General features: G+C 47.0%; 1 protein-coding gene across 6 annotated transcripts in view; it reads left to right on the top strand.

Moving 5' to 3' along the window:
• HERC2 (HECT and RLD domain containing E3 ubiquitin protein ligase 2) overlaps window positions 1-27,145 on the top strand; it is a 177,455-nt gene that overhangs the window by 138,656 nt on the left and 11,654 nt on the right. For 5 of the 6 annotated variants that reach the window (XM_072960744.1, XM_072960747.1, XM_072960746.1 and 2 more), the window contains exons 67-84: window positions 695-884; window positions 1,583-1,723; window positions 5,531-5,722; window positions 8,264-8,417; window positions 11,344-11,451; window positions 12,876-13,007; window positions 13,519-13,677; window positions 13,760-13,878; window positions 14,438-14,563; window positions 14,977-15,132; window positions 15,682-15,797; window positions 15,881-16,079; window positions 19,929-20,143; window positions 22,560-22,737; window positions 23,356-23,517; window positions 25,571-25,662; window positions 25,877-26,016; window positions 26,681-26,868. In XM_072960744.1, the coding sequence (XP_072816845.1) occupies window positions 695-884; window positions 1,583-1,723; window positions 5,531-5,722; window positions 8,264-8,417; window positions 11,344-11,451; window positions 12,876-13,007; window positions 13,519-13,677; window positions 13,760-13,878; window positions 14,438-14,563; window positions 14,977-15,132; window positions 15,682-15,797; window positions 15,881-16,079; window positions 19,929-20,143; window positions 22,560-22,737; window positions 23,356-23,517; window positions 25,571-25,662; window positions 25,877-26,016; window positions 26,681-26,868 (2,767 nt within the window). The remainder of the gene's footprint in view (window positions 1-694; window positions 885-1,582; window positions 1,724-5,530; window positions 5,723-8,263; window positions 8,418-11,343; window positions 11,452-12,875; window positions 13,008-13,518; window positions 13,678-13,759; window positions 13,879-14,437; window positions 14,564-14,976; window positions 15,133-15,681; window positions 15,798-15,880; window positions 16,080-19,928; window positions 20,144-22,559; window positions 22,738-23,355; window positions 23,518-25,570; window positions 25,663-25,876; window positions 26,017-26,680; window positions 26,869-27,145) is intronic. The other variant, XM_072960749.1, reaches the window with a different exon arrangement.

Genomic DNA, 27,145 nt, shown 5'->3' with positions numbered 1-27,145 from the left:
TGCTTTCTTGAATGAAGTTGAAATGTGAATTAAAAAATCAAGTTAAAGAACATTTTCATTATTCCTTATGGCCAGTAACCTCTAAACATATTTGGGGGTGTGGTGAGAGGAAGAATCAGTTGATACTAGTACTCAGTAAGGTTTCAGGCCCTTGTCCTCCCCTTCAGTCTTGATGGGGCAGAGTTTGGCCAGTGTTACCTTTTCCGTCCTTCCTCTCCTGTTTTCTCACAGCCTGAGGAAGTGGCCCACCTGTCCGTGCATCCTGGTTACAGGCCTGATGAATAGAAAGAAATACTTGCACCGGAGCTTGACTCAGTCACTGAGAGGACGCTAGTCCTTGCTGCCTCGCATGAGGCACCCTTGGTGGTCAGCTTTCACTAAACACAAAATTACCCTCAACCTCCGCCAGCCCAGGGAGATTTCACAGGGACAGTCAGAGGCTTTTCCTGCTTGGATTTTTATGTTGGCAGTTTCTCCCCTGTCATCACTGTGGCCATTCAATAAGTAGCATCAGGACTGAATATTTTAGCTTTTAGCCAGGGAATACATACTAATAACATTCAAGTTTTTTCTAAAACTCTTTTATACTTATCCTATAAATTGAGTGCTCTGTTGAGTGCTTGTCCTGCCCCGACCCTGCTGCCCCGCGGTGGTGATGGGCAGCTTCCCCAGGCCTGGCTTTCTCTCCTGACAGAGACGCCGTGGTCGGGGCCCTGATGCCGGCCGGCATGGTCGCCCCGGTGGAGTGTCCCTCGTTCTCTTCCTCGGCACCCCCTTCCGATGTGTCTGCCATGGCCAGTCCCATGAATGGAGAGGAATGTGTGCTGGCTGTGGATATTGAAGACAGGCTGAGTCCAAATCCATGGCAGGAAAAGAGAGGAGAGGTAAAAGTGCACGGGAGAGCGATGATGCAGCCTTAGGTCAGGGAGGAGGAGGCAGCTGCTTCACGTCTAGTGACATGTATTTCATTCTCTCCCTTAATTCAGAGTGTTTTTCTACCTGCTGCTATGATTTTTGGCTTGAATGAGAAAATACTCTATTTAAAAAGGAGGCTTTTAGTGCTTAAATAGAAATAGATTATTCTTTTAAAAAGCTGCTAAATGCTAAGTCCACGGTCCTTTTTTTTTTAATGTATTTTTTTGGGGGGGATTAGGTAATTAGGTTTATTTGGGTTTTTTTTAACGAACATTGAAGCCAGGACCTCGTGCATGCTAAGCATGCGCTCTGCCACTTGAGCTATACCCTCCCCTCAAGTCCACAGTCCTTTATCTGGAGCTCTGAACCCTGAAAACTCTGAAAGCTAAAAGTTTTTGTAACTTAGTTTGGAGGAAGAGATGTGAGCTCATTTTAGTCATCTTCATGTGACCTGTTGTGAATATTAATAGGTTTTCCTGATACATGAATGTGCTTGGCTTTGCAGGGCTGTCCCAGATCCCATCGAAGGTGGTGACTGGTGGTGTAAATGCCTTGTTAAGTCTGTAAAGTCTGGAATATGCCAGCTGGCCCTTTTAGAAAAGGCTTTTGGAGGTGGGTGGGAAGTGTGCCGTGCTGCTGAGTCTCTCCTTTTCTGTTTCTGAACTAGATTGTCTCTTCTGAGGATGCTGTGACCCCCTCCGCAGTGACCCCGTCTGCTTCCTCAGCTTCTTCTCGGCCATTTATCCCGGTGACAGATGACCCAGGAGCTGCCAGCATCATTGCAGAAACCATGACCAAAACCAAAGAGGTCAAAGGGCTTTCTTCTTTACCATTTTATTTTGAAATAATCTTAAATGTACACACAAGTTGTAGAAGTAGGGTGTAGAAATAGAGCACCGTACACTCCTGTGTGCCGTCCACCTGCGTTCTCTAACTGTACTCAGGTTTTGCTCGCTGTCCCATTAGCATTCTTTATCAGTAGGACCCAGCCCAGGGCTGAGTGTGGTCTCTTTGGTCTTCAGTATGCAACACTTTTTCAGTCCTTCCTTTTGTCAGAAACACCACAGGAATGATGCAGAGTGCTTTCCGCTGCATCCCAGTGGGTGTGTGATGTGCTGCGTAACTTGGGGTGTGAAGTCTTACCACTTGATCAGGAGTATCTGCCAGGTGTCCCCGCTGGAAGTTAGGAGAAGAATGGTAATAAATATTCATGGGGAAGCACTTTGAGCCTATGCGGATACCTTGTCCCTCATCGTATTTTCGTCTACCAGTTTGTAGTACCTGTGATGATTCTAGCCGAGTCCGTTATCGCTCTGGTGGTGGTTCTGTGGTCGTTGTTCAGAGTTCATCGTTCTTTTTGGACTGTCGTCGTTGTTCTTCTTCTGTAAGGGAGAGCTTTCCCTTCTCGTCTCCTCTGTCTGCGTTGGTATAGATTCATGGGATCCTGTTTTACTCAAATAATGACACGCATCGCTCTCATCATTTGACACCCAGATTGTCCCAGACTTGGCCGTTGGGAGCCCGTTTCTGCTGCTTTGTCCTTCTGACGTCTCCCCATAATTCTTTGAGCATTTCGTTACTTTCTGGCACAATAGCGTGTTCCAGACTCATCCACCTGCCCTGGCCTTGCCCCAGAATCAACCATTTCTCTCAAGGAGCCCTGGTTCCTTTTGGTTGATCATAGAATTTAGAAACAAGATCTGGGAGCTTGGTAAGCTGATTCCTCCTGGGTGTCCTGGGTTTAGGCCCTCTCAGCAAACAGACGCACATGCACGCCCGCTTACGCCAAGTCTCTCCCTTGACATCACCTATATAGTGAAAAGCATGAGTGGTTCAAACCAGTACTTTCAATTTCAGTCCAACGCCACAGGGTTTATCCTTGCTCTCTCCCTTTCTGTATTTTAGGTGTATAATCCTCTTATATGTTGCTGGGTTGCTTTGTTTTTTTGCTGGTTTTTGTGCCTGTGTTCATAAGGCTCACTGAGCTGCAGTTTTCTTATGATGTCTTTGCCTGGTTTGGGTAACACTGTAACTAACACTGGTCTTCTAGAGTGAGTTAGGCAGTGTTCCTTCTTCTGTTTTTTAGAAGAGTTTGTGAAGGATTGATGTTAATACTTTTTAAAATATTTGGTACAATTTTATATGTTCTTTTAACATGTTCCCATCACTCTTTTATTTCTTTGTTTCCTGGCACAACACAAAATTCTAGGTTCAACAAGATGTTTTATGCTCCAGCACAGAAATTAGATGTTCCTCCAAGAAGTCTTCGTTGTTTTTAGTGGGGAGTGGTATTTAGAAGCCAAGATCTGGGCATTCACGTGCTCATTGCTGTTGGGAGGTTGCTGGTCACAACTCTTTTAGTAGATAGAGCTGGGGGTGTGTGTGTGTGCGCGCGTGCGTGCGTGTACCCACACAGTAAGTTAGTGGGTTATATTAATACTTGTTTTGTTATATATCTACATATATTGAAAACCATTGGTTCCCAGCAGTCCAGTCAATTCTAATAACTGTAAGGAATCATTCTAGTTTCCCACTTTTCTGTATATATAACTCTTTTCTCTGAAAATGAGAAGCCTGGCCCCTTACGGACAGTTCCGTAGCTCCCCCTTAGGTAGCCTGCCTCCCTCTCCCACATGGGCACCTCCTTCCCCTGCACAGCTTCTGGCACTCAAAACCAGTCTGCCCTCTGCAGGGATGACCTCTCACCTGCTTGACCTGTGACCTCCCCCACCCTACCGCCCAGGCCAGCTGGCCCAAAGCAGGGACACCTTCCACTTGGCGTGGCTCTGTCACACCAGCCACCCTCCCAGGCGGGCGCCCTCCCGAGCCTGTTGAGGTGCGTCCTGTGCCAGGCCGCCTCTCCCTGCCCATGCTGTCTGCCCTCCAGCACATCCAGCTTGGGAACAAGCACACATTATTTTCAATTACATTTGGAACTCTTGACTTATTGTGGTGTTGCTGCTGACAAAATTATGTCCTATGGGAATTATTCATAACCATCTGTGGTAATAAGAAATTTGCTATTTATAAAGTAGGTGTCTGAACTCAGCTTCTGATACTTGGCAGTCTTCTAGGATGAGGGTTTAATGCAGAAATTATTCTGAATTGTGGGAAATTTTTGCTTTTAGGGAGAAGAGGGATGGTATCATTTCTTTCCCACCAATTCATGAGACACAGACATTACCCAGGTTATATACCCCTAAGTTCCTACCATTGCAGTTTTGATTTGATGCATAAATTATGGCAGAGGAATTTTCATGTTAGCTTTGGGTGATAACTCATATTCAGGGATATGTAGCTAGTGATATTTTTTAGCAATTCCCTGGGACTTGTTCTCTCTCTCTCTCTCTCTCTCTGTCTCTTTTTTTTTCCTCAAATACCCCCACCAAAAAAATGCTGGGACTGTTTCTTGCTTGTTGTATACAATTTGTATATTTCACCAAATGGTTTTGCTGCTCTTCAGCAAGTGAGATTTTGATGAGTTTCACGTGCTGATTCCCTGGGTCTTCACTCGGAGGTGGGAGCAGGGTCTGTTTCTTTATAGGAAGAAACAGTGCTCCCACCTCAGCGCTGGTTTCTAGGGCCACCTTGGGTACTGGTGGCACTTGCATATCGGATGGGTCCCATTCCGCTTAAGGTTCCTGGTGGGACTTGTGCTGCCCCAGCTCAGTTGTGTTTGTCAGGCAGGTTTCGCCAAGATCCCAGAAGCAAGGGAGGAGAGAAGGTGGCATCTCCACCATCTTGTTCTTCCTCTGGTGAGCTGGACTCTGCCTGTGGGACTGAAAGGAACCAGGTCCTCCCCTGATCAGCACGGGGTCTCAGTGATTCCCACTCCTGAGCTCAAAAGCTACGGGATTTCCCAGCTCTGACGGCTCCCTGTTCCTTTCTGTATGCTGAGTCCCACTGCCAGCGTCCAAGAGGCTCTTGTGTGGTGGGCAGCAGGCTGTCCCGGGTGGGGCACCCTTAGGAGGTGGGGTGGAGGAGGGGGCAGAGATGCAGACGGGCGGCCCCTTTCCTCTGCTGATGTGGAGGAGAGCTCAGTGACCTCAGGTGTGGTGTGTTTTAACTGACACATTGTGAATAGGAAGTAAAAGGGGACGTTTTCTTTCTCAAAGAGCCTTGGGAACAAGAGATTATGGGCAATGTGTTACACACCAGTGCGTCTGTTAAATAAGATCCTGGGAAGGAATTATGAAGAAGGTCTAGGAGAAAAATGTAAAAGTACCATGTACAAATTTAGTTGATAGAAAACTCCCAATCATCCCCTATGGATGGGGGCAGGGGATAGATTTTAAGTGGTGTGACTTCATTCCAAGTCTCCCTTTATAAAGAACACCTGTGCTGTGAACTTGATCACAGTGTAAATTGTCATTCCTTCTGACAGCTGCTGTGGGTAATTCATAAAATAGTTACTTGGTCCTGAAAGCGTAGTACGTGGTGGTGGAGACTTTAGGGGCCTGTAATGTCTTATTTCACGGTATTTCATGGTCTTAAATGCCTCATCAAGTCCCTTATTCCTCGAGTGGTCATCTTGTATCCTTGGAGTTTATGGGTTAACTGGTGACTGTTTATCTCTGGACACATTGTTCCTCATTTTATTTGTTGGACTTCTTAGGATGTTGAAAGCCAAAATAAAGCATCAGGCCCAGAACCTCAGTCCTTGGATGAGTTCACCAGTCTGCTGGTCGCGGACGACACGCGTGTCTTGGTGGACCTGCTCAAGCTGTCTGTGTGCAGCCGGGCGGGGGACAAGGGCAAGGACGTGCTTTCAGCCGTGCTGTCCGGCATGGGCACCGCCTACCCCCAGGTGAGCTGCGGGCGGGCAGGTGGGAGGTGCTGCCCCCGTCCTGAACTCGAAGGGCTCCCAGGAAAAACGAGTCCCACCTCTGTCTCCTGTGCTGCAGTGACTTTTCACTTTACATTTTGAAATCTCTTTGATATTTTAGAATTTAGAAATGTCTAAGTTTTACAAAATCGGATCTACCAGTTTTTTTCATTTATGACTTCCGGATTTTGTGTTATTGCTGAAAATATGCTACCAACAGATATTGTTTAAAGATTTCTCCTTGGTTGCTTCTAATTGATTTTATGATTCAATTTGTTATTATATTTACCTTTTTGAGAGGTAAAGTAGGGATTCAACTCTTTTTTTCCTAGATGGTAAACATCTTGCCCCAACATCATTTATTGAATTATCCATCTTTTCTCCAGTGATTTGAAGACCACTTTTATCATATTCTAAATTTCTGTATGTTTTTGGGTCCCTTTATGGACTCTTCTCTGTTCCATTAATCTAATTTTTTTATGCTCCAATACCACAGTATTTTAACTATTAACTATTTAAAATAGGTTTTAATATTTGCTAACACTGGGTTCTGTGGACTTCCGGCTGTGGTGGTGTTCTGTATCTGGTAGCCACCAGCCACATAGGCTGTTGAGCACTTGAAATGTAGTTAGTACACCTGAGGCACTGAAGTTCTCATTTTATTTAACTGTTTAATGAGTTTAAATTTCAGTAGCTGCATGTGGCTAGTCTAGGGTGTACGGTCAGAACTATATCAATATCTCTTAGAAACAGAGCTGAGCGGTCCTGATGCCGTTAGGCTTCCTGAAGGGCTCTTGCTTATCAGTGGCCTTGTTCTCTGCCTTTCCAGAGCTGGCCGTGTCAGGGAGGCCGGTGCCATGTGCTCTGTGCAGGTGTGTCGTCAGTGTTCCTCTGAGCTCCGTATCACCACCACCACCACCACCACCACCATAACCATAAAGTACTTGGTATGGCCGAGTGGTCTTGAAATCATAGTTATGGTTTGGGAGCTACTTTAGGGGCATGTTATTTTTTAATTGCATTCAGGAGGAACTAAAAAGTTACAGGTTTCCTACTTTCTAATTTTTTGAGGCGAGTTGATTGGCTGATTGTCAGAGATTGCGTCAAGGTGAATTGCCATAAGCAAAATGTTGTTTTCACAAGTTTGCTGCATTTGTGAGAGGAAAGGATGAATGAGAAGAACTTGGATTTAAAGTAGTGATGCCCAGCATTTGTCTATACACACCTACGAGGCTTGGTTCTCGGTGCCTTCGCTCAGCATGGAACACAGGTGTTCCCTTTGTTTACAGATAAGGAAACTGAGGCTCTCAGAGGTCAATAAGTGCCTCAAAGGCACTCAGGTTGCTGATGGGTGGGAGAAATGATGTTGGATCCTGCGCGCTCTTAGGGCAGAACCGCATCTGTGACCCCTCTGTCACCCTCTCCTCAGAGCATATTTGTCTCTCCTAGGGGACTGACTGGCTTTGCAGAGAAAGTTTCTAAACCCCAGAAGAACCCTGGTGGGCTGTGCATTCAGCTTTGATGATGTCAATGTCTCAGATTCAGAGGGAGACAGAAGCAAAGATGGGACTGTCTTCAGACATACCTGTCCAGTGGCAAGATGCTACTCCTGTGTCCTACCCTCACCTAATATTTGGGACTTTTTTTAAAAAGAGAGGAAACATTCGAATTTATAATGATAATGCCTAGATGGCAGTGATCTTAGTTAGTCATTAATAAAGTTACTTACTAGGCTAATTTATTTGTTACCTAATATGATATGAGGAAAAAGTAGGTACAAATTATCATTTATTTCTGAAAAGTACAGAATAGAAAATAGTTTTATTTTTCTAAATTAAAAAGTTTGGAGTTTACTGTGTTACTACTATAATAACATTCTCATTTGTTTTAAAAATAGCAATCAGGGAGTTTATAGTCAACAGTATTAACCATTGAAATAGTGTGAATCACTAAAATTTTAAAATGCAATCAGAACATTATGGATTGTTGGGAGAATGTGGTACTAGGGGCTGGCCCTCAATGTCTCTGGTCAAGAGACACCCCCAGGTGTGCTCATATTTGTAGCCCTCATTTCAGAGAGTCCACCGCTGTTCGACCTGGGTGGCTTGGTCATTCCTCTCCATGCCTGCCCCCTCCTGCTTGACCCCAGTGCCTTCTAGGATCTGGGTCATTTTTGTCACTGTTCTGCTCCTTCGCTTGATAGTTTTATTCTTGAGGGAGACGTTCCTCACCAGGTTGTGTATCAGGAGAAACTTGTAATCAGAGGCCTTTTGTTTCATCAGTTGGTACGTGTTGGGTGTTTTGTGTGTGTCAGGTGCCTCCTGGCTTCTTGTACCTAGGGTCTCTCCAAGCATCTCTGAGCTGTGGGCTGTCTTGATTTTATAGGTAAGGAAACCGAGCCCTGATTTAAAGTAAATTTCTCAGACTCCCAAATCTTCCACTCTGCCTTGTCCCTGCAGAAAGATCTGGATCAGAGAGGGCATCCTGATACCTTCCTGCTTTGTCACCCACTTCCTCCCACAGGTGGCTGATATGTTGTTGGAGCTCTGTGTCACTGAGTTGGAGGACGTAGCCACAGACTCACAGAGTGGCCGCCTGTCCTCCCAGCCCGTGGTGGTGGAGAGCAGCCATCCCTACACAGATGACACATCCTCCAGCGGCACAGTGAAGATACCAGGTACTCGGGGCTGGTCCCAGGGAGGAAACTGGGGGGCCCTTCCTGTAGAACAGCTTCATTTCTGCCATGGCATCAATAGAATCCACTATCATAGTTTTATAGAAAAGCTACGGAATTGCACAACTCCCTCCTTGGGTTCAATTAACTTGCTAGAGCATCTCACAGAACTTAGGGACACCTTTACTTATGTTTACTGGTTTATTATAAAGTATGTGAAAAAGGGTACAGATGAATAGTCAGATGAAGAAGTACACAGGAGGGTGTTCTGTAAACGTCTGTGAGGTCAAGGTGGTGGGTGGTCTTGTTGAAATTGTCTGTATCTTTACTGATTTTCTGTCTACTTGTTCTATCAGCTCTTGAAAGTGGGTTTGAGGTCCCCAGCTGTCATTGTGGATTTGTCTCCTTTTGACATTTCTGTCAGTTTTTCCTTCATGTGTTTTGGGTCTTTGTTATCAAGTGTGCATATCTTTGTAATTGTTGTATATTCCTGATGTTTGACCCATTTTTCACTGTGAAATGTCCCTCTTTGTCTCTATTAACATGTCTTAAAGTCTATTTTGTGTATGTTAGTATAGCCACTCCAGCTGTCCTAATGGGTATTGTTCGCATGGTAGATCTTTTTCTGTCCTTTTATTTCCAACCTTTTATGTCTTTGAATCTAAAGTTTGTCTCTTGTTATGCACCTTTTAGTTAGATCTTGCTTTTTTTAATCCAACCTGGTAGTCTTTGTCTTTTGGTTGAGATGCTTAAGCCATTCACACTTAATGTAATTATAGTTGTGGTTGGATTTATGTTTCTTAGTATGCATATATTTGGGAATGTTTTTATTTATTGCCTTCATTTTTGAAGGATAGTTTTGCTGGATATAGAATTCTTAGTTGATAGAAATTTTTTCCTTTTATCACTTTAAATTTGTCACCCTCCTGGTTTCTTGTGTTCATTATTTCTCAGGAGAAGTCATAATCATGTTTTGTGAATTTTTTTTCCCTCTTGGGGCTTTCATGCTTTTCTCCTTGTCTTTGGTTTTCAACAGCTTCAGTCTAATGTGTGTGGGGTGTGGATCTCTGTGCTTATCCTACTTGGGATTGATTAGTTTTTGAAGCTGCAGATTAATGTTTTTCATCAAATTTGGGGTTCGGAGCTGTATCTGTTCAAGCACTTTTTGCCCTTTTTTCTCTTCCCTCCTTTTTTGTGGGGGAGGTACAGAATTCCCATTATGCGTATGTTTGTATACTTAATGTTGTCTCCCAGGTATTTGAGACTTTGTTTATTTTTATTCAATCTTTTTTCTCCTGTTCTTCAAATAGACAGTGATAGAAATTGTGTAGGCTTCAAGTTGTATGGTGATTCTTTTTTTCTGCCACTTCAGAGCTGCTGTTTCATCCAGCTGGTCAATTTTTCTTTTTGGTCTTTGTACTTTCCACCCTCAAAACTTCCTTTTAGTGTTTTTTTTTCATTGAATCATTGTTATCACATTTTCCTTGGTTATCATATCTTCTCTGGTTTTCTCAAACCCTTGGAACGCATTTATCACAGCTGCTGAGAAGGTGGTGTCCTCCAGACCCAGCCCCTGGCCCCTCAGAGTCAGTTTCTGTTCACTGACTGTCTTCCTGAGTACGGCTCACACTTCCAGTGTTTTTATGCCGCTTATAATTTTTTATTGAAAACTGGACATTTTAGATTGTGTTGTGTCATCTGGATTCTGATTTTTTTTTAAAGATTTGTAAATGTTGCTACAATTCTTGGACTGTTTTATAACATGCCTGGAATTAGTCTTTGAAATCTCCCCACCGATGTCACGTAGCTGCTGATGTCATGGCTTTACTTTTTGATTTTCATTTTTGTTTTCTAGCCTGACCTCTAGGATTTGCTCCATATCTGCTTGGCGTAGCGCCCAAGCCTGCTGAATTTTCCCTTCTGTGGATGGATCTCTGCATGGGTGGGGCAGGGAGGGCGTGGAAGTCAGTGTTTGGGCAGTTTTCCTGTGTGTGTACCCGACTCTTCCCACTTTCCTGAGTTTATGTGCCCCGGGTCACCTGGGCCACCATGATGTCCTCGCTGCACCCTTCTCTGCTCCCTGACTTCCGGGATCTTCCTGTTAGATCTCTGGCTAGGTCTCAGGTCTGGACCCGCCTAGTCCCACCAGTCCTCGGGGCAGCAGAGAGGCAGGCTCTCCCGCGTATTCTCCATCATCCTGGTGCCCTCTGACTCCCAGGATCTCTGCCGGGGCGCTGCCCCTGCTCTGCACCAGAGAGCGCGCCTGGAGGCAGGGCCCGTCCTGGCCGGGCTGTGCTCCAGCTCCCGTAGACCAGCCCCAGGCGGGAACGCCCCAGGCTCCCCCATCCCTGCCTGAGTGCAGCAGTTTTTCTCATTTTGTTGTTGGCCCTTAATTGATTTGAAGAGCCCTGGAATCACTTTTTTACATTTCTCAGTGGTTTTATAGTTTTGTGGGGAGAGGATTTGCCAACTTCTTCCCTCCACCATAACCCAGATCTGGCCCTTCATTGATTCTTTTGCAGTCTAACTTGTCCCGCAGAAGACTCAACCTAATGCTAAATGCTTGAGGGGTGTGATTCTATACAGCTCTTTAAATGGAGGGGGCAGGATATAAAGCTTGGTCTTGCAGCTGGGGCTGCAGCATGAGAACTTGCCCAGAAGTGAGACCACCAGACCAGCCGGCCCAGTGAGAGTGTCTTCTGGTCTCACCACAGGGACTCTTCTGTGGCGGGCAGCGCTGGGGGAGCGGGAGTCAATCTTAAGTTCTTATTTTTTGAGGTTAGTTCTTCCTGACTTTCTGCTCTGCATTAGCTGTCAGGCATCGTGTTAGTCTCACTGCTTCTGCGTGATATGTCACGACTTTGGGCCTGGCCTGTGCTGTGCCAGTTGGGAGCGGTCACTTTGTGTATCCTACTCATTCGTCCTCCAGGCGCAGAAGGACTCAGGGTGGAGTTTGACCGGCAGTGCTCAACAGAGCGGCGCCACGACCCTCTCACAGTCATGGACGGCGTCAACCGGATCGTCTCTGTGCGATCAGGTGGGAGGGGAGGTTGAGATGCTTCTGTAGAACAGAACAGTGACCATTACTGAACAGAGTGTTACCACTTCATTCTCACGTGAGATTTCAGGAAGGAACAATACATGATTACCCACAAAATACAGCAGATTTTATCTGCCAGTACTTTCAGTAAGATCATTATCTAAGTGATGTTTGTACCTCACTCATCCCTGATGGGTGGGACTCCTGGGTGACCGGTGTAAGAGCGGGTCCTTGTTGGGGGCACAGGCCGTCCAGGAGGCCGGCCTTACCCAGACAGTGGAGATGGTGCTGGAAAGAGTGTGGGAGGGCCAGGCTCATGCTACAGAGCTTCATAAGGGGATTTGTTTTTTAATTGACGCTGTGAGGGCTTGGGCTCCACGTGGAGTGTGTGCTCTGTGCATGGGGAGGCCAGAGCGCCGAAGCAGACGGGAGCGGTCACCTGCGGGCCTCTCCCTGCTCTGCTGATGGGCTCCCCCAGGCTGAGCAGGGGTGAGTCCTTCTGTACCGGGGCTTGTTAAATGCTCTCCCATGGGGCTTTTTAGAATCATCAGTGCAGCTATTTGTATGTGCTCGGGATCTCTTCAGACTATTTTATCCTTTGTCTGGAGCAAGTGTCCGCTAACGTTTCCTGGCATAACTGCTCCCCTCTGCCTTTGTAGCAGAGGCAGCCACAGCCTGAGTGTAAATGATTGGCCTGGCTGTGTCCCAGTGAAATTTCCTCACAAGACGTTACTTCGGATGAAGGATGTGGTCACAGATGAGCATGGCTTTCTTTCTGGCATTTTGACAAATGTCAGTGTGGTTTTAGTCATGTTGGGAGATGTGCCCAGTTTCTCTGCTTCCAGTCGGATCCCTTCTGAGCCACTCCCCGCCCTCTGCCTGGTGGCCCTTCTACGTAGAAGCCTGGTTGGGATGGCGCACTGCAGCCCTGTCTCTCCAGCTGCTTCCTGTGGCTTATGGGCTCTGGTGGGGCTGCTCCCTTCCCCCGAGAGTGGCCTTTCCATGCTGAGTTGCCCCTGTGGCTCAGGGGTGCCCCTGTGCCTTTGCATACGTGCACCCTCTTTGGGGAAGGCTGGGACTTTGTCTTCTGTTGCCTGGGAACCACTGTCATGTCACACCTTTTCCAGGAAACCTCCCCGTGGCCCCTGACCTGGGTGTGGGTAGAGGCTGGCTCTGCAGGCCCCTCACAGCATCATGGTTGCGTGTGAGCATCTCCCTTCGGGCGTTGCCTGCCCGCCCTCTGCTTCCCCACTGCTTGGTGCAGGGTGTGTTGAGGGCACGGTGTGAACGCACGTGAGGAGTGGGCTTGGGGAGCCGGCTGTGCTCCAGACTGGGCGCAAATGACTCTGCTTTGTGTTTAAAGAAGTCAGTGTTGATGTGATGATGGGTGAACCCAACACCAGTGTTCTTCACTCTACCAGGCCGGGAGTGGTCCGACTGGTCCAGCGAGCTGCGCATCCCGGGGGACGAGCTGAAGTGGAAGTTCATCAGCGATGGGTCTGTGAACGGGTGGGGCTGGCGCTTCACCGTCTACCCCATCACACCAGCCGCGGGTAAGGAGGGGCCTGTGGCCTCCAGCCACCAGGGCTTGACCCCGGCGGGGTGGACATGCACATCGTTTCCACTGAGCGCCTTGTGGGCTGCCTTCTCCTGTTGTGTGGGGAGCCAGTGCTGCCCAGGGCCCTACCACGGCGAGGGTCAGAGCTGCAGTGAGCCACCTCCGCTGTCCAGCTGCCTGGGTATCTGTCCCCGTCTCCACCCAGTGTTCCCCTGCTCTTGCTGGTTGCCATTCTTAAGCCATTTGACTTTTCAGGTAAAATGTCAGTGTACAGAACGTACTTACGTGACCTAGACAGTGACAGGCCCCTGGACCCTTCTCTGACCACATGGGTCCACCCCGTGTTGGTTGGACTGAGCGAGTCTCCTTGTTGGGGAGCCTTCGCCCGGCCCAGCGGGGGGACGTTTATCATAGTCTTTCTTTCTTTTTTTTGTTTTTTCTTTTTTTTTGTATATGTATATTTTTATTGAAGTGTAGTCAGTTTACAATGTTGTGTCTTTCTTCAGGCCCTAAAGACCTCCTTTCCGATCGCTGCGTCCTCTCCTGTCCATCCATGGACTTGGTGACGTGTCTGTTGGACTTTCGGCTCAACCTGGCCTCAAACAGAAGCATCGTCCCCCGCCTGGCGGCATCTCTGGCGGCCTGCGCGCAGCTGAGCGCCTTAGGTAACGGCACGTGTGCTTCCAGGTCTGTCCCGCTCCGAGGGAACCGTGGTCATCCTCTGACCCTCTCTGTCGCTCATTTCAGCTGCCAGTCACAGGATGTGGGCCCTTCAAAGACTGAGGAAGCTGCTTACAACCGAATTTGGGCAGTCAATTAACATAAACAGGCTACTTGGAGACAACGACGGGGAAATGAGAGCTTTGGTATGAAACATTACGTTACAGTTTCCAGACAGCTGACCCTTCGGGACTAAAATGTTGGCTTTAGTAATTTAAACTCCTAAATAACTGAGGAGAGTTGGGGAATTTTTCGCAAGAATGAGACCGCCTCTGGCATCCAGGCCCCTGTCACTGCCCCTGTGCTGAGGGCAGGCTGGGCTTAGATGGCTGTGAGAACTGGATTCTGTCTGTTGGACTTTCTGAGTCTGAATCAGCACATCCCCTTTGTTTGGCTGCATGAGGTGGTTACGGTTCAAAGAATGCTTCATTCTCACCATCCCAGGGGGTGGGGGGGTTGTAGGCCAGAAGGGAACTGGTTCCCGGGAGTGGCTGTCGTGAAATTGAGACCAAACATTCTAAGGTGGATTTTCATGCTGTTCTTTTTTATTTTATTTCATTTTTATTTCATATTTATGTCATGCTGTTCTTTTTTATTTTAGTGTTCATTACATCCTTTTAGATTTTTTTTCTACTTGAAAATATTGATCACACTGATTGTAATTTTGTTGTACAATTATGATTATAATCTTGCTGTTCCCTTCAGAGTTTTTCAGGCAGCGCTCTTGCCGCCCTGGTGAAAGGCCTTCCAGAGGCTCTGCAGAGGCAGTTTGAGTATGAGGACCCTGTTGTACGAGGGGGCAAGCAGCTGCTTCACAGCCCGTTCTTTAAGGTGACACGCAACTTGTTTTGAAGCGATGGGAGAGCCACACACACGGCTGTCAAGGGCCATGCGTTAAACATCGGGCATCCCTGGGGACGGGGAGGTACCGCTGGAGTTGAGCATGAGAACCTCCAGGGGTGACCGAGTGATCTGAGGAGTAGTGGACTTTCAGATGCCCTGACAGAGGCAGCAGGGATGGTAGCAGTTGTTGGCGCCAAGGTCCTGCGGTCCGGTGCATCCCTAGGAGCTGGGTGGGAACAGTCCCCATCCCTGGTGATTCTTAAACCCTTGCTGGGCGCATGGCAGTCAGCCTGGAGCAGGAGTTCCGAGAGGGACCCTCAGAGCCTGTGCTGGGGCTGTCTTTGATGAATGTTGGCCGTGTTGCTGAGTGGCCCTGTGTTGTTAATTTTCGATGACCGCAGGTGCTGGTAGCTCTTGCTTGTGACCTGGAACTAGACACTCTCCCTTGCTGTGCGGAGACGCACAAGTGGGCCTGGTTCCGAAGGTACTGCATGGCCTCCCGTGTCGCTGTGGCCCTGGACCGGAGAACGCTGCTACCCCGCCTGTTTCTCGACGAGGTACTGCACATTGTTTGGGAATGACTTTTGGAATACAAACCACTTTCTTTATTCAGCCACAGTGTAAAAAGATACCAGTATTATGAGACACAGTAACATTCCTCTTGCCAAGAAATACTGCCAAGGAAAAAAACCATGTAGGTGAAAATGAGTAAACTGACACTGTGAATTTCAGTTTATTTTTAGTTAGGTAAACTGAAGATGTAATGATACTGCCTAGGCATTTTATTGTATTGTATTGTATTGTATTGTATTTATTACTTTTTCTTTTTCCCCTTATTGGAGGCACTGGGGATTGAACCCCGGATCTTGTGCAGGGCAAGCACAAGCTCTACCACTGAGCTATATTCCCCACCCCCTGACTAGACATCTTGAAATACCTTCAATGGGGTATAATACAGATTGGTTTTGCTTATTAACCGTAAAATCACAATGTTGACATTTCCTCATATTCTCGGGTGGGGATTCCTCCTGTCTTCTTCCCTTAATATTAGTTGTTTTATTCTTGAGAGAGAAGTGTTTGATTTGTAATCTCATAATATTGTCTAGGTGGCTAAGAAAATCCGCGAGTTAATGGCAGACGGTGAAAACATGGATGTCCTCCATGAGAGGCACGACGTTTTTAAAAGAGAGCAAGATGAGCAGCTTGTGCAGTGGATGAACAGGTGATTATGTCAGAAACAGGAAATAATGCTGTCTGTGAGCGAACTGTGTTTCACATGCAGTTGTTCATTTCATGCTCTTACAGGCGACCAGATGACTGGACTCTTTCTGCTGGAGGCAGTGGGACAATTTATGGTTGGGGTCATAACCATAGGGGTCAGCTTGGGGGCATCGAAGGTGCCAAAGTGAAAGTCCCCACTCCGTGTGAAGCCCTTGCAGCTCTCAGACCCGTGCAGCTCATTGGAGGAGAGCAGACGCTCTTTGCAGTGACAGCTGACGGGAAGGTAAGGCTGCATGTTCTGTGCCCTCCTGACAGTGAACTGAAAGACAGCTGTGGCCGGTGTGCGTCTGTGTGGTTCACAGGATGTACGAAGATTCTGTGCTGAAACATCGTCCCAAGATTAATGGTACTTAGCAGTGTCCTGGAAGCAGTTACTGTTCCAGAGGTTTTCTGTATGATCTTTAGTGTGTTGTTTGGCCACACAATTTTTTAGTTTGAAATGCAGCACACATACAAAACTGTATTATAATTGTTTGTGTGTTGATGATTTGTTAGATGTACATGTTCCTTTTTTGTTGCTGTCATAGTGCTGTCTTTGAGGAAAACAGTGCTGCCTGTGTGTGGAGATGGTTGATGTTTACGTATTGGCTTTATGTCTAGTGAACTTATTACACTCTTTTCCTTCTTAGTGTTTCAGAATGTTTTCTATCTTTATAAAGCCGCGATCTGTAAATGAACTTTGTTCCTTCCTTTCTGGTTCACCTGTCTTTTTTTTTTCACTTTTCTCCTTCTGTGTGGGAGGAGGGAGCCCGTTGTGCAGGGTGGGAGTTGCAGTCCAGTGGTGAACAGGGATGGGGGTAGTGGGTCTGTTCTCGGCTTGATGCAGGCTGCAAAGGAAGCGCTGTGGTTGAGCCCTCCACACACTTACTGGGGGGGTTTGGTAGACACTTTTGTCAAAGTAAGGAAGTTCTCTTATGTTTCTACTTAAGAATGGATATTGACTTTTGTCAAGTGCTCTTCCTACAGTTAAAAAATACTACAGATGCCTTCTCCTTCAGTGGGTTAATGGAGTGAATTGGATTGTTTTTTCTTGTATCAAACTATTCTTGCCTTCTTTGGAGACACTCAGCTTGGTCAGGATATGTTTTATTTTTTTTTTTTGCTTGTGTTTGGGATCTTGGGGAGATGGAGATCATGAATGTGATCATCATAGTGTTCCTGTCTTACGCACTCTGTTTCTGGTTATGGCACTACGTCAGTTATCCGTGTAACTTACAACAATTAACACAATACACATGGATCACCTCAGTTTCTCTGGGGGCCTCCAGCCCAGAATCTCTCATCAGGCTGCAGGTGCTGCAGGGCTGTCCTGAGGAAGCCTCGGCTTCCCAGGGCCCCTGGCTGAGGCTGCCCTCTGTTCTCCACCATCTCCCATGGCAGCTGGCCCCGTAAGAGTGAGCATGGGGAGGGCGAGGGAGGGTGCGAGCAGGACACAGGTCACAGTCTTCTGTGACCTAATCCAGAAGTGACACCCCGTCCCCGTTGCTGTATTCTGTCTATTAGAGTCAATAGGTCGGCGCACATGCTTGGAGAAGGGGTTACATAGGGGTGGGAACCCCTGGCTGCGGGGACCCCGGGAATAGCATCGGAGGCTGCCCGACAGGAGCATCAGGGTCATGCTAACCTCATGACAAGGGTTGAAGTGAGCCCTCTTTTTCTGTTTTCGGGAGAATTCTGTCTTTTAGTTGTCTCCTGGCTACTTTAACATGCGTATTTAAAATTGAGAGTGAATTAGTATTTCTGCCATCCTCCCGAGTAAAGGCTGATCCTTTGTCGTCTTGTGTTTCGGCACTCGCCTCTGCCCGCAATGATAGGCAGGGTTATTGTTGTTTTATATAGACCATGTATTTTCTGGATTTACCCAAATGTCACACACATCTTTGCTCACCATTATTTCTTATGTCTCAGACCTTGTATCTGCATTCATTTTTCTTCTACTTTAAGCATATATTTTCAGTTTCCTTTAGTGACAGTCTGTTGTTGGTTAATTTTCTGATTGTTTTGTTTGTTTGTTTTTAAATATCTTTACTTTGTTCTTTTTCTAGGCAAGGGTTGCAAACATTTTCTGTAAAGGGCACGCTAGTATTTTTGGCTGTGGGTGTCCTGTAGTCTGGTCTCTGTTGCAGCTGTGAAGGCAGCCTGTGGGGAAATTGTACAGGAATGGGTGTGGCTGTGTGCTAATAAAACTTTATTTACAAAGACAGGTGGTGGGCCTGTAGGCTGTCCTTTGCCAACCCCTGTGCTAGGGTATATAATTTTAAGTTCACTGTTATTTTCAGTCAGCCTGTTAAAAGTTTTATTCTTCTGGTTTTTGGCCTTCATTGTCGCTAATAGGATGTCAGCAGTCAGATTAATTTTTACCCAAGTGAAGGTACTAAATCTTTCCTTTGTAGTTGCTTTCAAGATCTTTCTTTAGTGGTCCACAGTTTCACTCTGCTATATTAGATATCTGCTTTTTTTGTTTGTTTTGTTTTTGATTTTTCCTGTCCTTTTTTGTATTGTTTTATTTTTTGCCAGGTGGTGAGGGTTAAGGGGTAGGCTTCCTGGCTCTGAGAAGTGTTCTCTCAACAATTCTGGTAAATTCTCAGACATGAGTTTTTCAAATATTGCCTCTCGTATTCTCTGTGTGCGCTCTACCTACAGCTGGGTTCTGTGTGGTGTTCAGGCGAGGAGGTCTACCCCAGATGACCTCTAACCTTCCCTTCCTGTTTCCTCTTCTCTCTGTGCTTCGGGGCCATGTGTTGGGTAATTCCTTCAGATCCGTCTCCTATTAGTCTAGTCTGTGGTCATCTGCGTATAATCTGCTGTTTACTACATCTGAGTTTTCATTTCCATTTTTTTTTAATTTCTGGAAGTTCTGCTTTGGGTTCTTCTCTTACAGTCTCTTATTCCTTGGGGATACTTTTAAGCTTTCATTTCTTTAAACGTAATATTGGACTTTCTTCTAATTCTCTCTCATGGTGCCTTGTTTCCTTTTAGATAATGTGAATTTTTAAAACTACAGGCTGACCATTTTCTTCTGAAACTTTCGTGCAGAAATTCTTTGAGGCCTAGCTTGAAGTCACTCATCAAAAGAGAACTTAGAACTGTGGGGTGCTACCAACCTGAGCCATTGTAAATGAAATTCTCTCCCTAAGGAATTTAGATCGTAAGTTAGCATTAATTCAGACTGAGAATCATCTCAGCGACCAGCTTCTGTGGCTGTGATTCCTCAGGAGAGGCTTCCCCTTCCCCCTCAGCCCTGAGTTTGAGAAGAGCAGCTTCCTTTGTTCTCTCCTCAGTTCGCACTCACACTCTGAGTGAGAGGACGCCCTCGGAGCCTCACCTTACCCCAGAGAGTCTTCTTTTCAGCTTAGCCTCACCCCTGACACCCTGTGCAGTCAGGATCCTCAAGACCTTCCTGGGGAAGCTGACTTTGGGGTCATTTCCTGTCTGAGTTCTTGGTTTCACTCCCTGTTTTGTCCTTGAGGTTTCCTTCCTATTAGGTCAGCGCAGCAGTGCATCTGATACAGTATGAATCAGTGTGTAAGTTTTTATAGGAGGAGGGAATGTTTGATATGTATTTGGAAGTGGCAGTCCTGATATTTTTTTTTTGATGATAAAGATGTTTTATGTCCCAAATCAATTACTTGCGTGAAAGAAAAACAATCTATTCTACTGTGTGATTTGTATGCTGCCTTGCTGAAATAGTAAATATACTTGTAATTTTTCTGTGGGTGTTTCTGTCGGTATTATTTACCTGGGATTTACATAAAGTAGATAATGAAATCTTTTGTTTTCCTTGGTATTAATCATGGTTGGTATTCTGAACAAAAATAGGAATGCTTCTAGGGAAAAGACCATGATTTCGAAATACATTTTCTGAACTTGGGATTTCTATCAGTTAAATTTTTTCTTCCATCTTCAAAGACTTGATAAAGCAAAAATGAAGTCTTAAACATTCCTGTGATTTTTAATGTTAACTTTTCTCTACAGTAACAATGTTTAGAGCATTGATTGGATTTATTAGTCACTAATATATATGGATACTTAGATAAAAATCTGATGTTTATATTACTTTTTCTCATCTTAGCTTTATGCCACTGGCTACGGTGCAGGTGGCAGACTAGGAATTGGAGGGACAGAGTCAGTATCCACCCCGACGTTACTTGAATCCATTCAGCATGTATTTATTAAGAAAGTTGCTGTGAACTCAGGAGGAAAACACTGTCTTGCCCTCTCTTCAGAAGGAGAAGTTTACTCCTGGGGTGAGGCAGAAGATGGGAAGTTGGGCCATGGCAACAGAAGGTACTGTATGAAGACATCATTTTCACTGTTAACGTTTCCTTTTCTTGTTTGTTTTAATGCTTACGTAGTGCATTGGCACTTTGTGTTTCAGAACAGTGTTTGCAGTTACCTACTCAAACTGAATGACTCATTCATCAGAAATTAAGTTCATGGGACAGTGTCTGGGCTTGCCTACGTGACCCCTCTGTTGAGGGGAAGTCAGTTCTGAGTTTTGGTTTCTGAGCACTAAGTTTGCTCAGCTTCGTTTTGTCCCGTTTCCCCACGTCCCCTGAGTCACCCACTGCATCGCAGCTGGCATTTTGTTACATGAGGACAGTAAAGCTTTAAATACAGCGGAGCAGAGGGAATGGCAGGAGTGAGGGGAAACGGACACACAGATTGACTTAGTTTTTTTAAAAAAGCAGTCAAACCCACCAGTTTTTAAAAGGTGATTGGAACCACCTGCCAAGTTGGAATGACAGGGACCTTGGTGTTTGAAATAACTAAAGCGTCGGACAGAATGAACAGCAGCCCCAAAGACATTGGATAATAGGCAGTAAAGTGCATCCAGTGATCTGCAGGGGTGAGCACTGACAGCCGCGTGTGTGAGGAGGCTATTTGAGAGGCCAAAAAACAAACCACCGAAGGGCTAGGAGCTCACAGAGAGCGGAGGGGAGCGCCTGCTCCCCAGCCCTCGTACGTCCCAGGGCACTGAGGAGAGGACTGAGAACGGTGCTATGCAGAAGTGGGGGGAATGAACCGTAGGCTAACTGTTGCTGGGATCACACCAACGAAGCTAAAGAGCAAGACTTGAAAGGATGAAACTGTTTACAAGTAGCTTAACCATGTTGTAGAGATCAAAGCTCAAGAATATTTTTGTGAAAACAAACATATCAAGCACCCAGTAAGATAAACTTGGCAGTCTTCTTCACCCAGAGCTTACCAGGCCTGTGTTTCTTCAGTAGTGTTGGGAAAGTTGGATATTCAAACGCAAAAGAATGAAATTGGACCCCTGTCTTAACACCACTCTCAAAATTTAACTCAGAATAGATTAAAAGACTTAACTGTAAAACTCAAAACCATAAAACTCCTAGAAGAAAACCGGGAAAAAGCACAAGCAACAAAAGAAGAAATAAGCAGACGGGACTCCATCAAACTAAAGACTCCTGCACAGCAAAGGAGGCAGTCAACAAAATGAGCGGAGAGCCCAGGGGATGAGAGAAGATATTTACAAATTATGTAAATGATCAGAGGTTGTTATTCTGCAAAATATATAAGAAACTCATACAAATTAATAGCAAACAAAAACCAAATAACCCAGTTAACAAATGGACAAAGGACCTGAAAAGGCATTTTTCCAAAGAAGACACACAAATGGCCACCAGACACATGAAACGTCCTCAAGATCACTAATCATCAGGAAAATGCAAATCAAAACCCCAGTGAGATACCACCTCACACCTTGTGAAGCTGTGGAGAGGAGGGAGCCCTCCTACACTGTTGGTGGAAATGGAAATTGGTGTAGCCCCTATGGAGTGTGCTCAAAAACTTTTAAATTGACTTATCACGTGATCCAGCCACCTCACTTCTGGGAATGTATCTGAAGGATATATAAGGATTGAGTTCTTATCTCGTACCATGTCCGAAAGTAATTCAAAATGACTCATAGGTCACAGATCTAAAACCTAAAACTAAAAACCTCTAGAAGAAAACACAAGAGAAAGCTTTTGTGACCTTAGGTCAAAGATTTTTAGATAAAACTTGGAAAGCATGTTCCAGTAAAGAAAAACAGGACAAAATGGACTTTATAAAAGGCGCTGTTAAAAGGTGGAAAGGACACACTGCAGACTGGGAAAGCATATTTGCCATCGTGTATCTGACGACGGCCTTATATCCAAAGTCATTAAAAAGAGCTTTCAAAACTCAATCATAAGAAAAGTTTGTTGTCAGTGCTTGCCACATTATATACAGTAAAACTCCTTAAATGAAATGTTGATTTATAGCAAGTATGGACAACCTGTTTCTGTAAAAAGCCAGACAATAATAAATATTTTAGGCCAGCCACATGCAGTCTGTTGTATATGCTGCTTTCATGAGTTTCTTTGACAACCCTTTAAAAATGTTAAAACCCATTCTCAGCTTACTGGCCTTTCCCAGGCCGGACTCAGCCTACCTGAAGTCTCCAGCCCCTGATTCAGACAGAACACTTCCTCTCTGGCATTAGGGCAGCTTGGATAAAAGGAGACAGGGAGTGATATGATTTCAAATCCAGACCTGAATGCTGCTTCTTGATTGCTTTGACAGCTGACTTGAGGGCTGTAGGCTGAGAAGTGTACAGTGAGTAACTGGGCAGCAGAGCCAAAAGCCTGATATTGAATAATTTTAAGATAACTACAAAAGTAAACTGTTCACTTATACTTGGTGACCTTTTCTGCAGTCCGTGTGACCGTCCTCGTGTCATTGAGTCCCTGAGAGGAATTGAGGTGGTGGATGTTGCTGCCGGTGGAGCCCACAGTGCCTGTGTCACCGCAGCCGGGGACCTCTACACGTGGGGCAAAGGCCGGTACGGCCGCCTCGGCCACAGCGACAGTGAGGACCAGTTAAAGCCAAAGCTGGTGAGAAGGAGCTGTACTCGGGGGGCCAGGAGGGGCAGCTTGCCGTGGGCGTTAGTCTTTCTAAAGGTCAAAAGTATTTCCTGTTCCAGATTCTTTTTTTTTTTTTTTAATTGAGGTGTAGTTAGTTTGCAGTGTTGTGTCAGTTTCTGGTGCACAGCACAACTGTTCCAGATTCCTTTAATTTCAGAGTTAAGTTTTGTTTTTGATGGGAATAGAAACCATCTCGGTATGTATTCGGTGATCATTTAAACAGGATAGTATTTGAGATACTCTTTTATCTACACTGGCAAATCTTGCTTGGTGTCTGGCCAGATGCTTTGTCTTCTGAAGGCCCGCTGTGTGTTGGGTGAGGCAGCGGAATGAGGGGACAGCCTTCCTGGTGTGGCGGACGGACACAGGACACTGAGACCTGCCTCCTACATCTGAGATGCTTGTAGTTTCAATAGTTGAGGGCGTTTTCTGTATTGTCTTACAGAATTGTTAAGACTACCTGTTCTTTGTAAAGATCTAAACCAGGCACCCCTCCCCAACACACAAGTCCCCCGTGCTGCTGCCTCCCCTGAGGAGAGCCTCCTTTCTGTGGTGGTGGGATAACCTCAACGTCTCTTTTCCCTGCAGGTGGAGGCGCTACAGGGCCACCGCGTGGTTGATGTCGCCTGTGGCAGCGGAGATGCCCAGACCCTCTGCCTCACCGATGATGACACCGTCTGGTCCTGGGGGGACGGGGACTATGGCAAGCTGGGCAGAGGAGGCAGCGATGGCTGCAAAGTGCCCATGAAGGTGCCCTGGGGTGTGGGGTCTCTCGGGGCTCAGGTTGTTCACGGGCTCTGTCCCCAGTGCTTGTGCCCCGCCCACTCTGTGTGCCTCTCAGGAGTGGCCTCCCTTCATCTTTAACGTCTCTGCAGAAAATATAATGGGTACTTGGCTGCAAAGGGAGTGAAAGGCCCAGAGGTGCAGAAAGGTTTTAGGTGCTGTCGGTGCTTTGGCGGTTTAGTGTGTGGACCTGCTAGAGGGAAGGAGCACAAATCCTTCCCCCTCTGCGGTTGACAGAGGTCTGCAGCCGTGCGCTGGGCTAGCAGGTGCCGAGAGGCTGTGTCCAGCTCAGCCCGAGCCTGTTAGATGGGCATCCTGGGAGCTGCCAGGAGAAGGGGCCGCAGGCCCGGGGTGGGGCCAGGCTGCTTTGCTCCACTCAAGTTGAGCGGCTCTGGGCAGTTTACTGACGTGATCATGACTGTGCTTTGCCTTTGTGAATGGCTGGTGGCAGAGGGTAGGTTCTCTGGCGTATTTAGGTCCCTTGCTGACTGCTTAGCGGCCTGCAGGTCGAGAACGTGACCGGGCCATTCATCTGGGTGATTTGCTGCGGCCTTGGGAGTGGAGGTGCTGTGCGGGGAAACTAGAAGGCATCTCCGCATGACGTTCTCTCTTCGGGGCCTTGAGACTGCCCTGTGGAACTGAGGCCCGTGCGGTGCACAGGTAGCCCCCCCAGGCCAGGGGCAGCCGTCAGTGGCCCCCTCAGACCCGGAGCTCGAGCTGGGACTGCCTAACTGTTCCTCCCACAGCTGTGCTGCCTAGGACAGCAGCTGCTGGCCACACGTAACTAGTTTAAACCTAAATCAGTTAAGAGTAAGTAAAATTACAGTTCACCCCCTCACTTGTCCTGCCCACATTTCATGTGCCCAGGTGCCGCAAATGCTGCTGGCGTCCGGGGTGGGCGGTGTGGACACAGCACACTTCCGTCACCACGGGGAGTGGTATTGGTGGCCGCTGTCGGGAGCCAGAGCCTGGTGAAGATGATGTCACCTGGAGGCACCTGCGCCCTGGGGCTGCAGCCACAAGGAGACACCCCGCTTCTTCAGGGCCTCCTGGCCAGCTGCTCCTGCAGAGGCTGGGCTTGGGGCGGCCTGCTTACCCTGACCACCGCTTGCTCCTTTCCTTTAGAGTGGGTGGTGTTTTACCCACATTACAGGTTACTCAGGGTTTCCACGTGTCTGGGAAAGTTGTGGGCTTTCTTACACAAAGAAGGCTTTAGACAAAGGCTTTGCACCTTCCAGGATTGTGCTGTCGGGCACTGGGTGGGGTAGGGATGGAGGCCATTATTGGTATCACTGTGATGATATAAATACAAGGAGAAAACGAATTAAGAGAATTAGGTGATAATTCACTTACATTTAAAATTAAATATGAGCACTTAAGTCTGGAAACAGTCGCAGGTAATAAGGATGCAGTTTGCTAGGTGGGAAGAGATAATAAGTGGTGAGTGAGCCAAGCGGGACCCCTGGGTGCTGGCTGTGAAGGATTTGGCCCCCGAGCGTGCAGGGCTGCAGGTGTGTTCCAGCACTGGCTTGACCAGTGCCATGTTTAATTGAATTAACCTGGGCAGAAGGGTAGGGAGTGTCTCTAGGCCAGAATCACAGTCCTCTTGGCCATCCTTCTCCCCGGTACCTGCTGCTCCCTCTGAGAGGGCTGGAGGGCAGATGCCAAGTGCAGGCTTGCTGGAGAATGGGGCCGCCCCATCACGAAGAGATACGGTGTTGGGAGACTGAATTCTGGGGAAAACGATTGCAGACTTTCAGCCCCGGTGTGTCCATTTCCAGGGATGTGTGTTGGCGCTTGTGGGCAGCGGCGGGGGCACATGGCTGTCTGCAGCAGGCGTGCCCTCACAGCCAGGTGTTCCTGCTCCTTCTGAGTGTGCCTGGTTAAGTGGAGAAGTTGTAGTTAACATTTGACACAGGAGTGAGGATGTTCAGAGTAGATTTAGTTCAGTCCTTCTTTGGGCGCAGCAGTCAGCAACAGCCTTGATTGAATCAGTCTGATTGAGCCTTTTCCCTTCTAGATCGACTCTCTGACGGGCCTTGGAGTGGTTAAAGTGGAATGTGGATCCCAGTTTTCTGTCGCCCTCACCAAATCTGGCACTGTTTATACTTGGTAGGAAAGAGACTGTTCGTTTAATCTCACCAAAATCAGACTGTTCATTCGAAGTTACATTAACCATCCTTTTGTAGTAACTTGAAATGTCACTCATGCAGGAGGCTGTGATTTGTGTCCTGCAGCCCAGTGCTTGCACCAGGAGGGCGGGGCAGGGTGCTAAGTGGAATGGCCTTGCCTAGATGTGGGGTGTGCCACATTTCCTTGTGTGCAGGGGCAAAGGTGATTACCACAGGCTGGGCCACGGGTCCGACGACCATGTTCGAAGACCTCGGCAGGTCCAAGGACTGCAGGGAAAGAAGGTCATTGCCATTGCCACCGGCTCCCTGCACTGTGTGTGCTGCACTGAGGACGGTAGGTGGGAGGCCAGCATTGTAATTTGAAGGGGCTTAGACCTGAGTCCACTCAGGAGTGATGCGCAGAGCTCTGAGGTCGGTGCGGGAGTGAGGAGCAGGTATACTGTGTTCTGAAAATACACCTGTGGTTCTTCAGCCCCTGTACTAATGCCTGTGAACTTGGTGTGTTTCATGACCGTGCAGAGACGAGCAAATAGCAGGCCTCATACGGCTGGTTTTAGAAGGGCCCGCTTACAAGGTTGGCCCTTAGCTGATTTCTGAGAACCTGGATTCCAGGAGAGCTCTCACCATACGTACTAATGAGGATTTGGGAGGATATTTGAAACTATGTAACTGTTCCTTTTTCATTGAACATTTTATTTATTCTCATCAAATATTTAAATTTTTCTTGTTTTCATCTGTGCTGGACTCATGGTTTCCTAATTCAATGAGTTGTGGATAAGCTCTTGCTCGTACTTAACCTTGATACTCACACACTGCACCCCATTTGGCTACGTTAGCTCCTGAAGTGTCCCCATCATTCCTTGAGTGCTTCCTTGCTTTCTGGCACAGACGACGCCAACTCCCAGTGGGAGTGAGGACTGTATGCAGAGGAAGGTGGTGGGGGCTGTGCATTCGTTGTTCCTAGTATCCAAGTCCTTGTTCTGAATTTACTGTATTAGGTGAAGTTTATACATGGGGCGACAATGATGAGGGACAACTGGGAGATGGGACAACGAATGCCATCCAGAGGCCTCGGTTGGTGGCTGCCCTTCAGGGTAAGAAGGTCAACCGTGTGGCCTGTGGCTCAGCACACACTCTCGCCTGGTCAACCAGCAAGCCTGCCAGCGCCGGGAAGCTCCCTGCACAGGTCAGCACTGGCTGGGCCCCCTGGGCTAGAAGGCGTGCAGGTCGTTCCAGAGTTACCATCTGTGTATTGAATTACGCATGTACAAGTGCACGCACACTTCATTTTCACTTACATATTTACAGAGGTGTTCCACTGAAAGTAGTTGAGGTTAATCATGGTAAAAACAAAGAGTCTTAAGAATTAATATTTGCACCAACTATCATCCTGTGTGTCAGTGTGTCACCTGTGTTCAAAATCTTAACTACACAGAACTATTCTGATAGTACAGGCTGCACAT

The sequence above is a fragment of the Vicugna pacos genome, chromosome 5, assembly GCF_048564905.1.
Source record: "Vicugna pacos chromosome 5, VicPac4, whole genome shotgun sequence".
Lineage (NCBI taxonomy): Eukaryota > Metazoa > Chordata > Mammalia > Artiodactyla > Camelidae > Vicugna > Vicugna pacos.
Note: the sequence above shows the minus strand (reverse complement) of the source record. Positions and strands in the feature narration are given on the sequence as shown.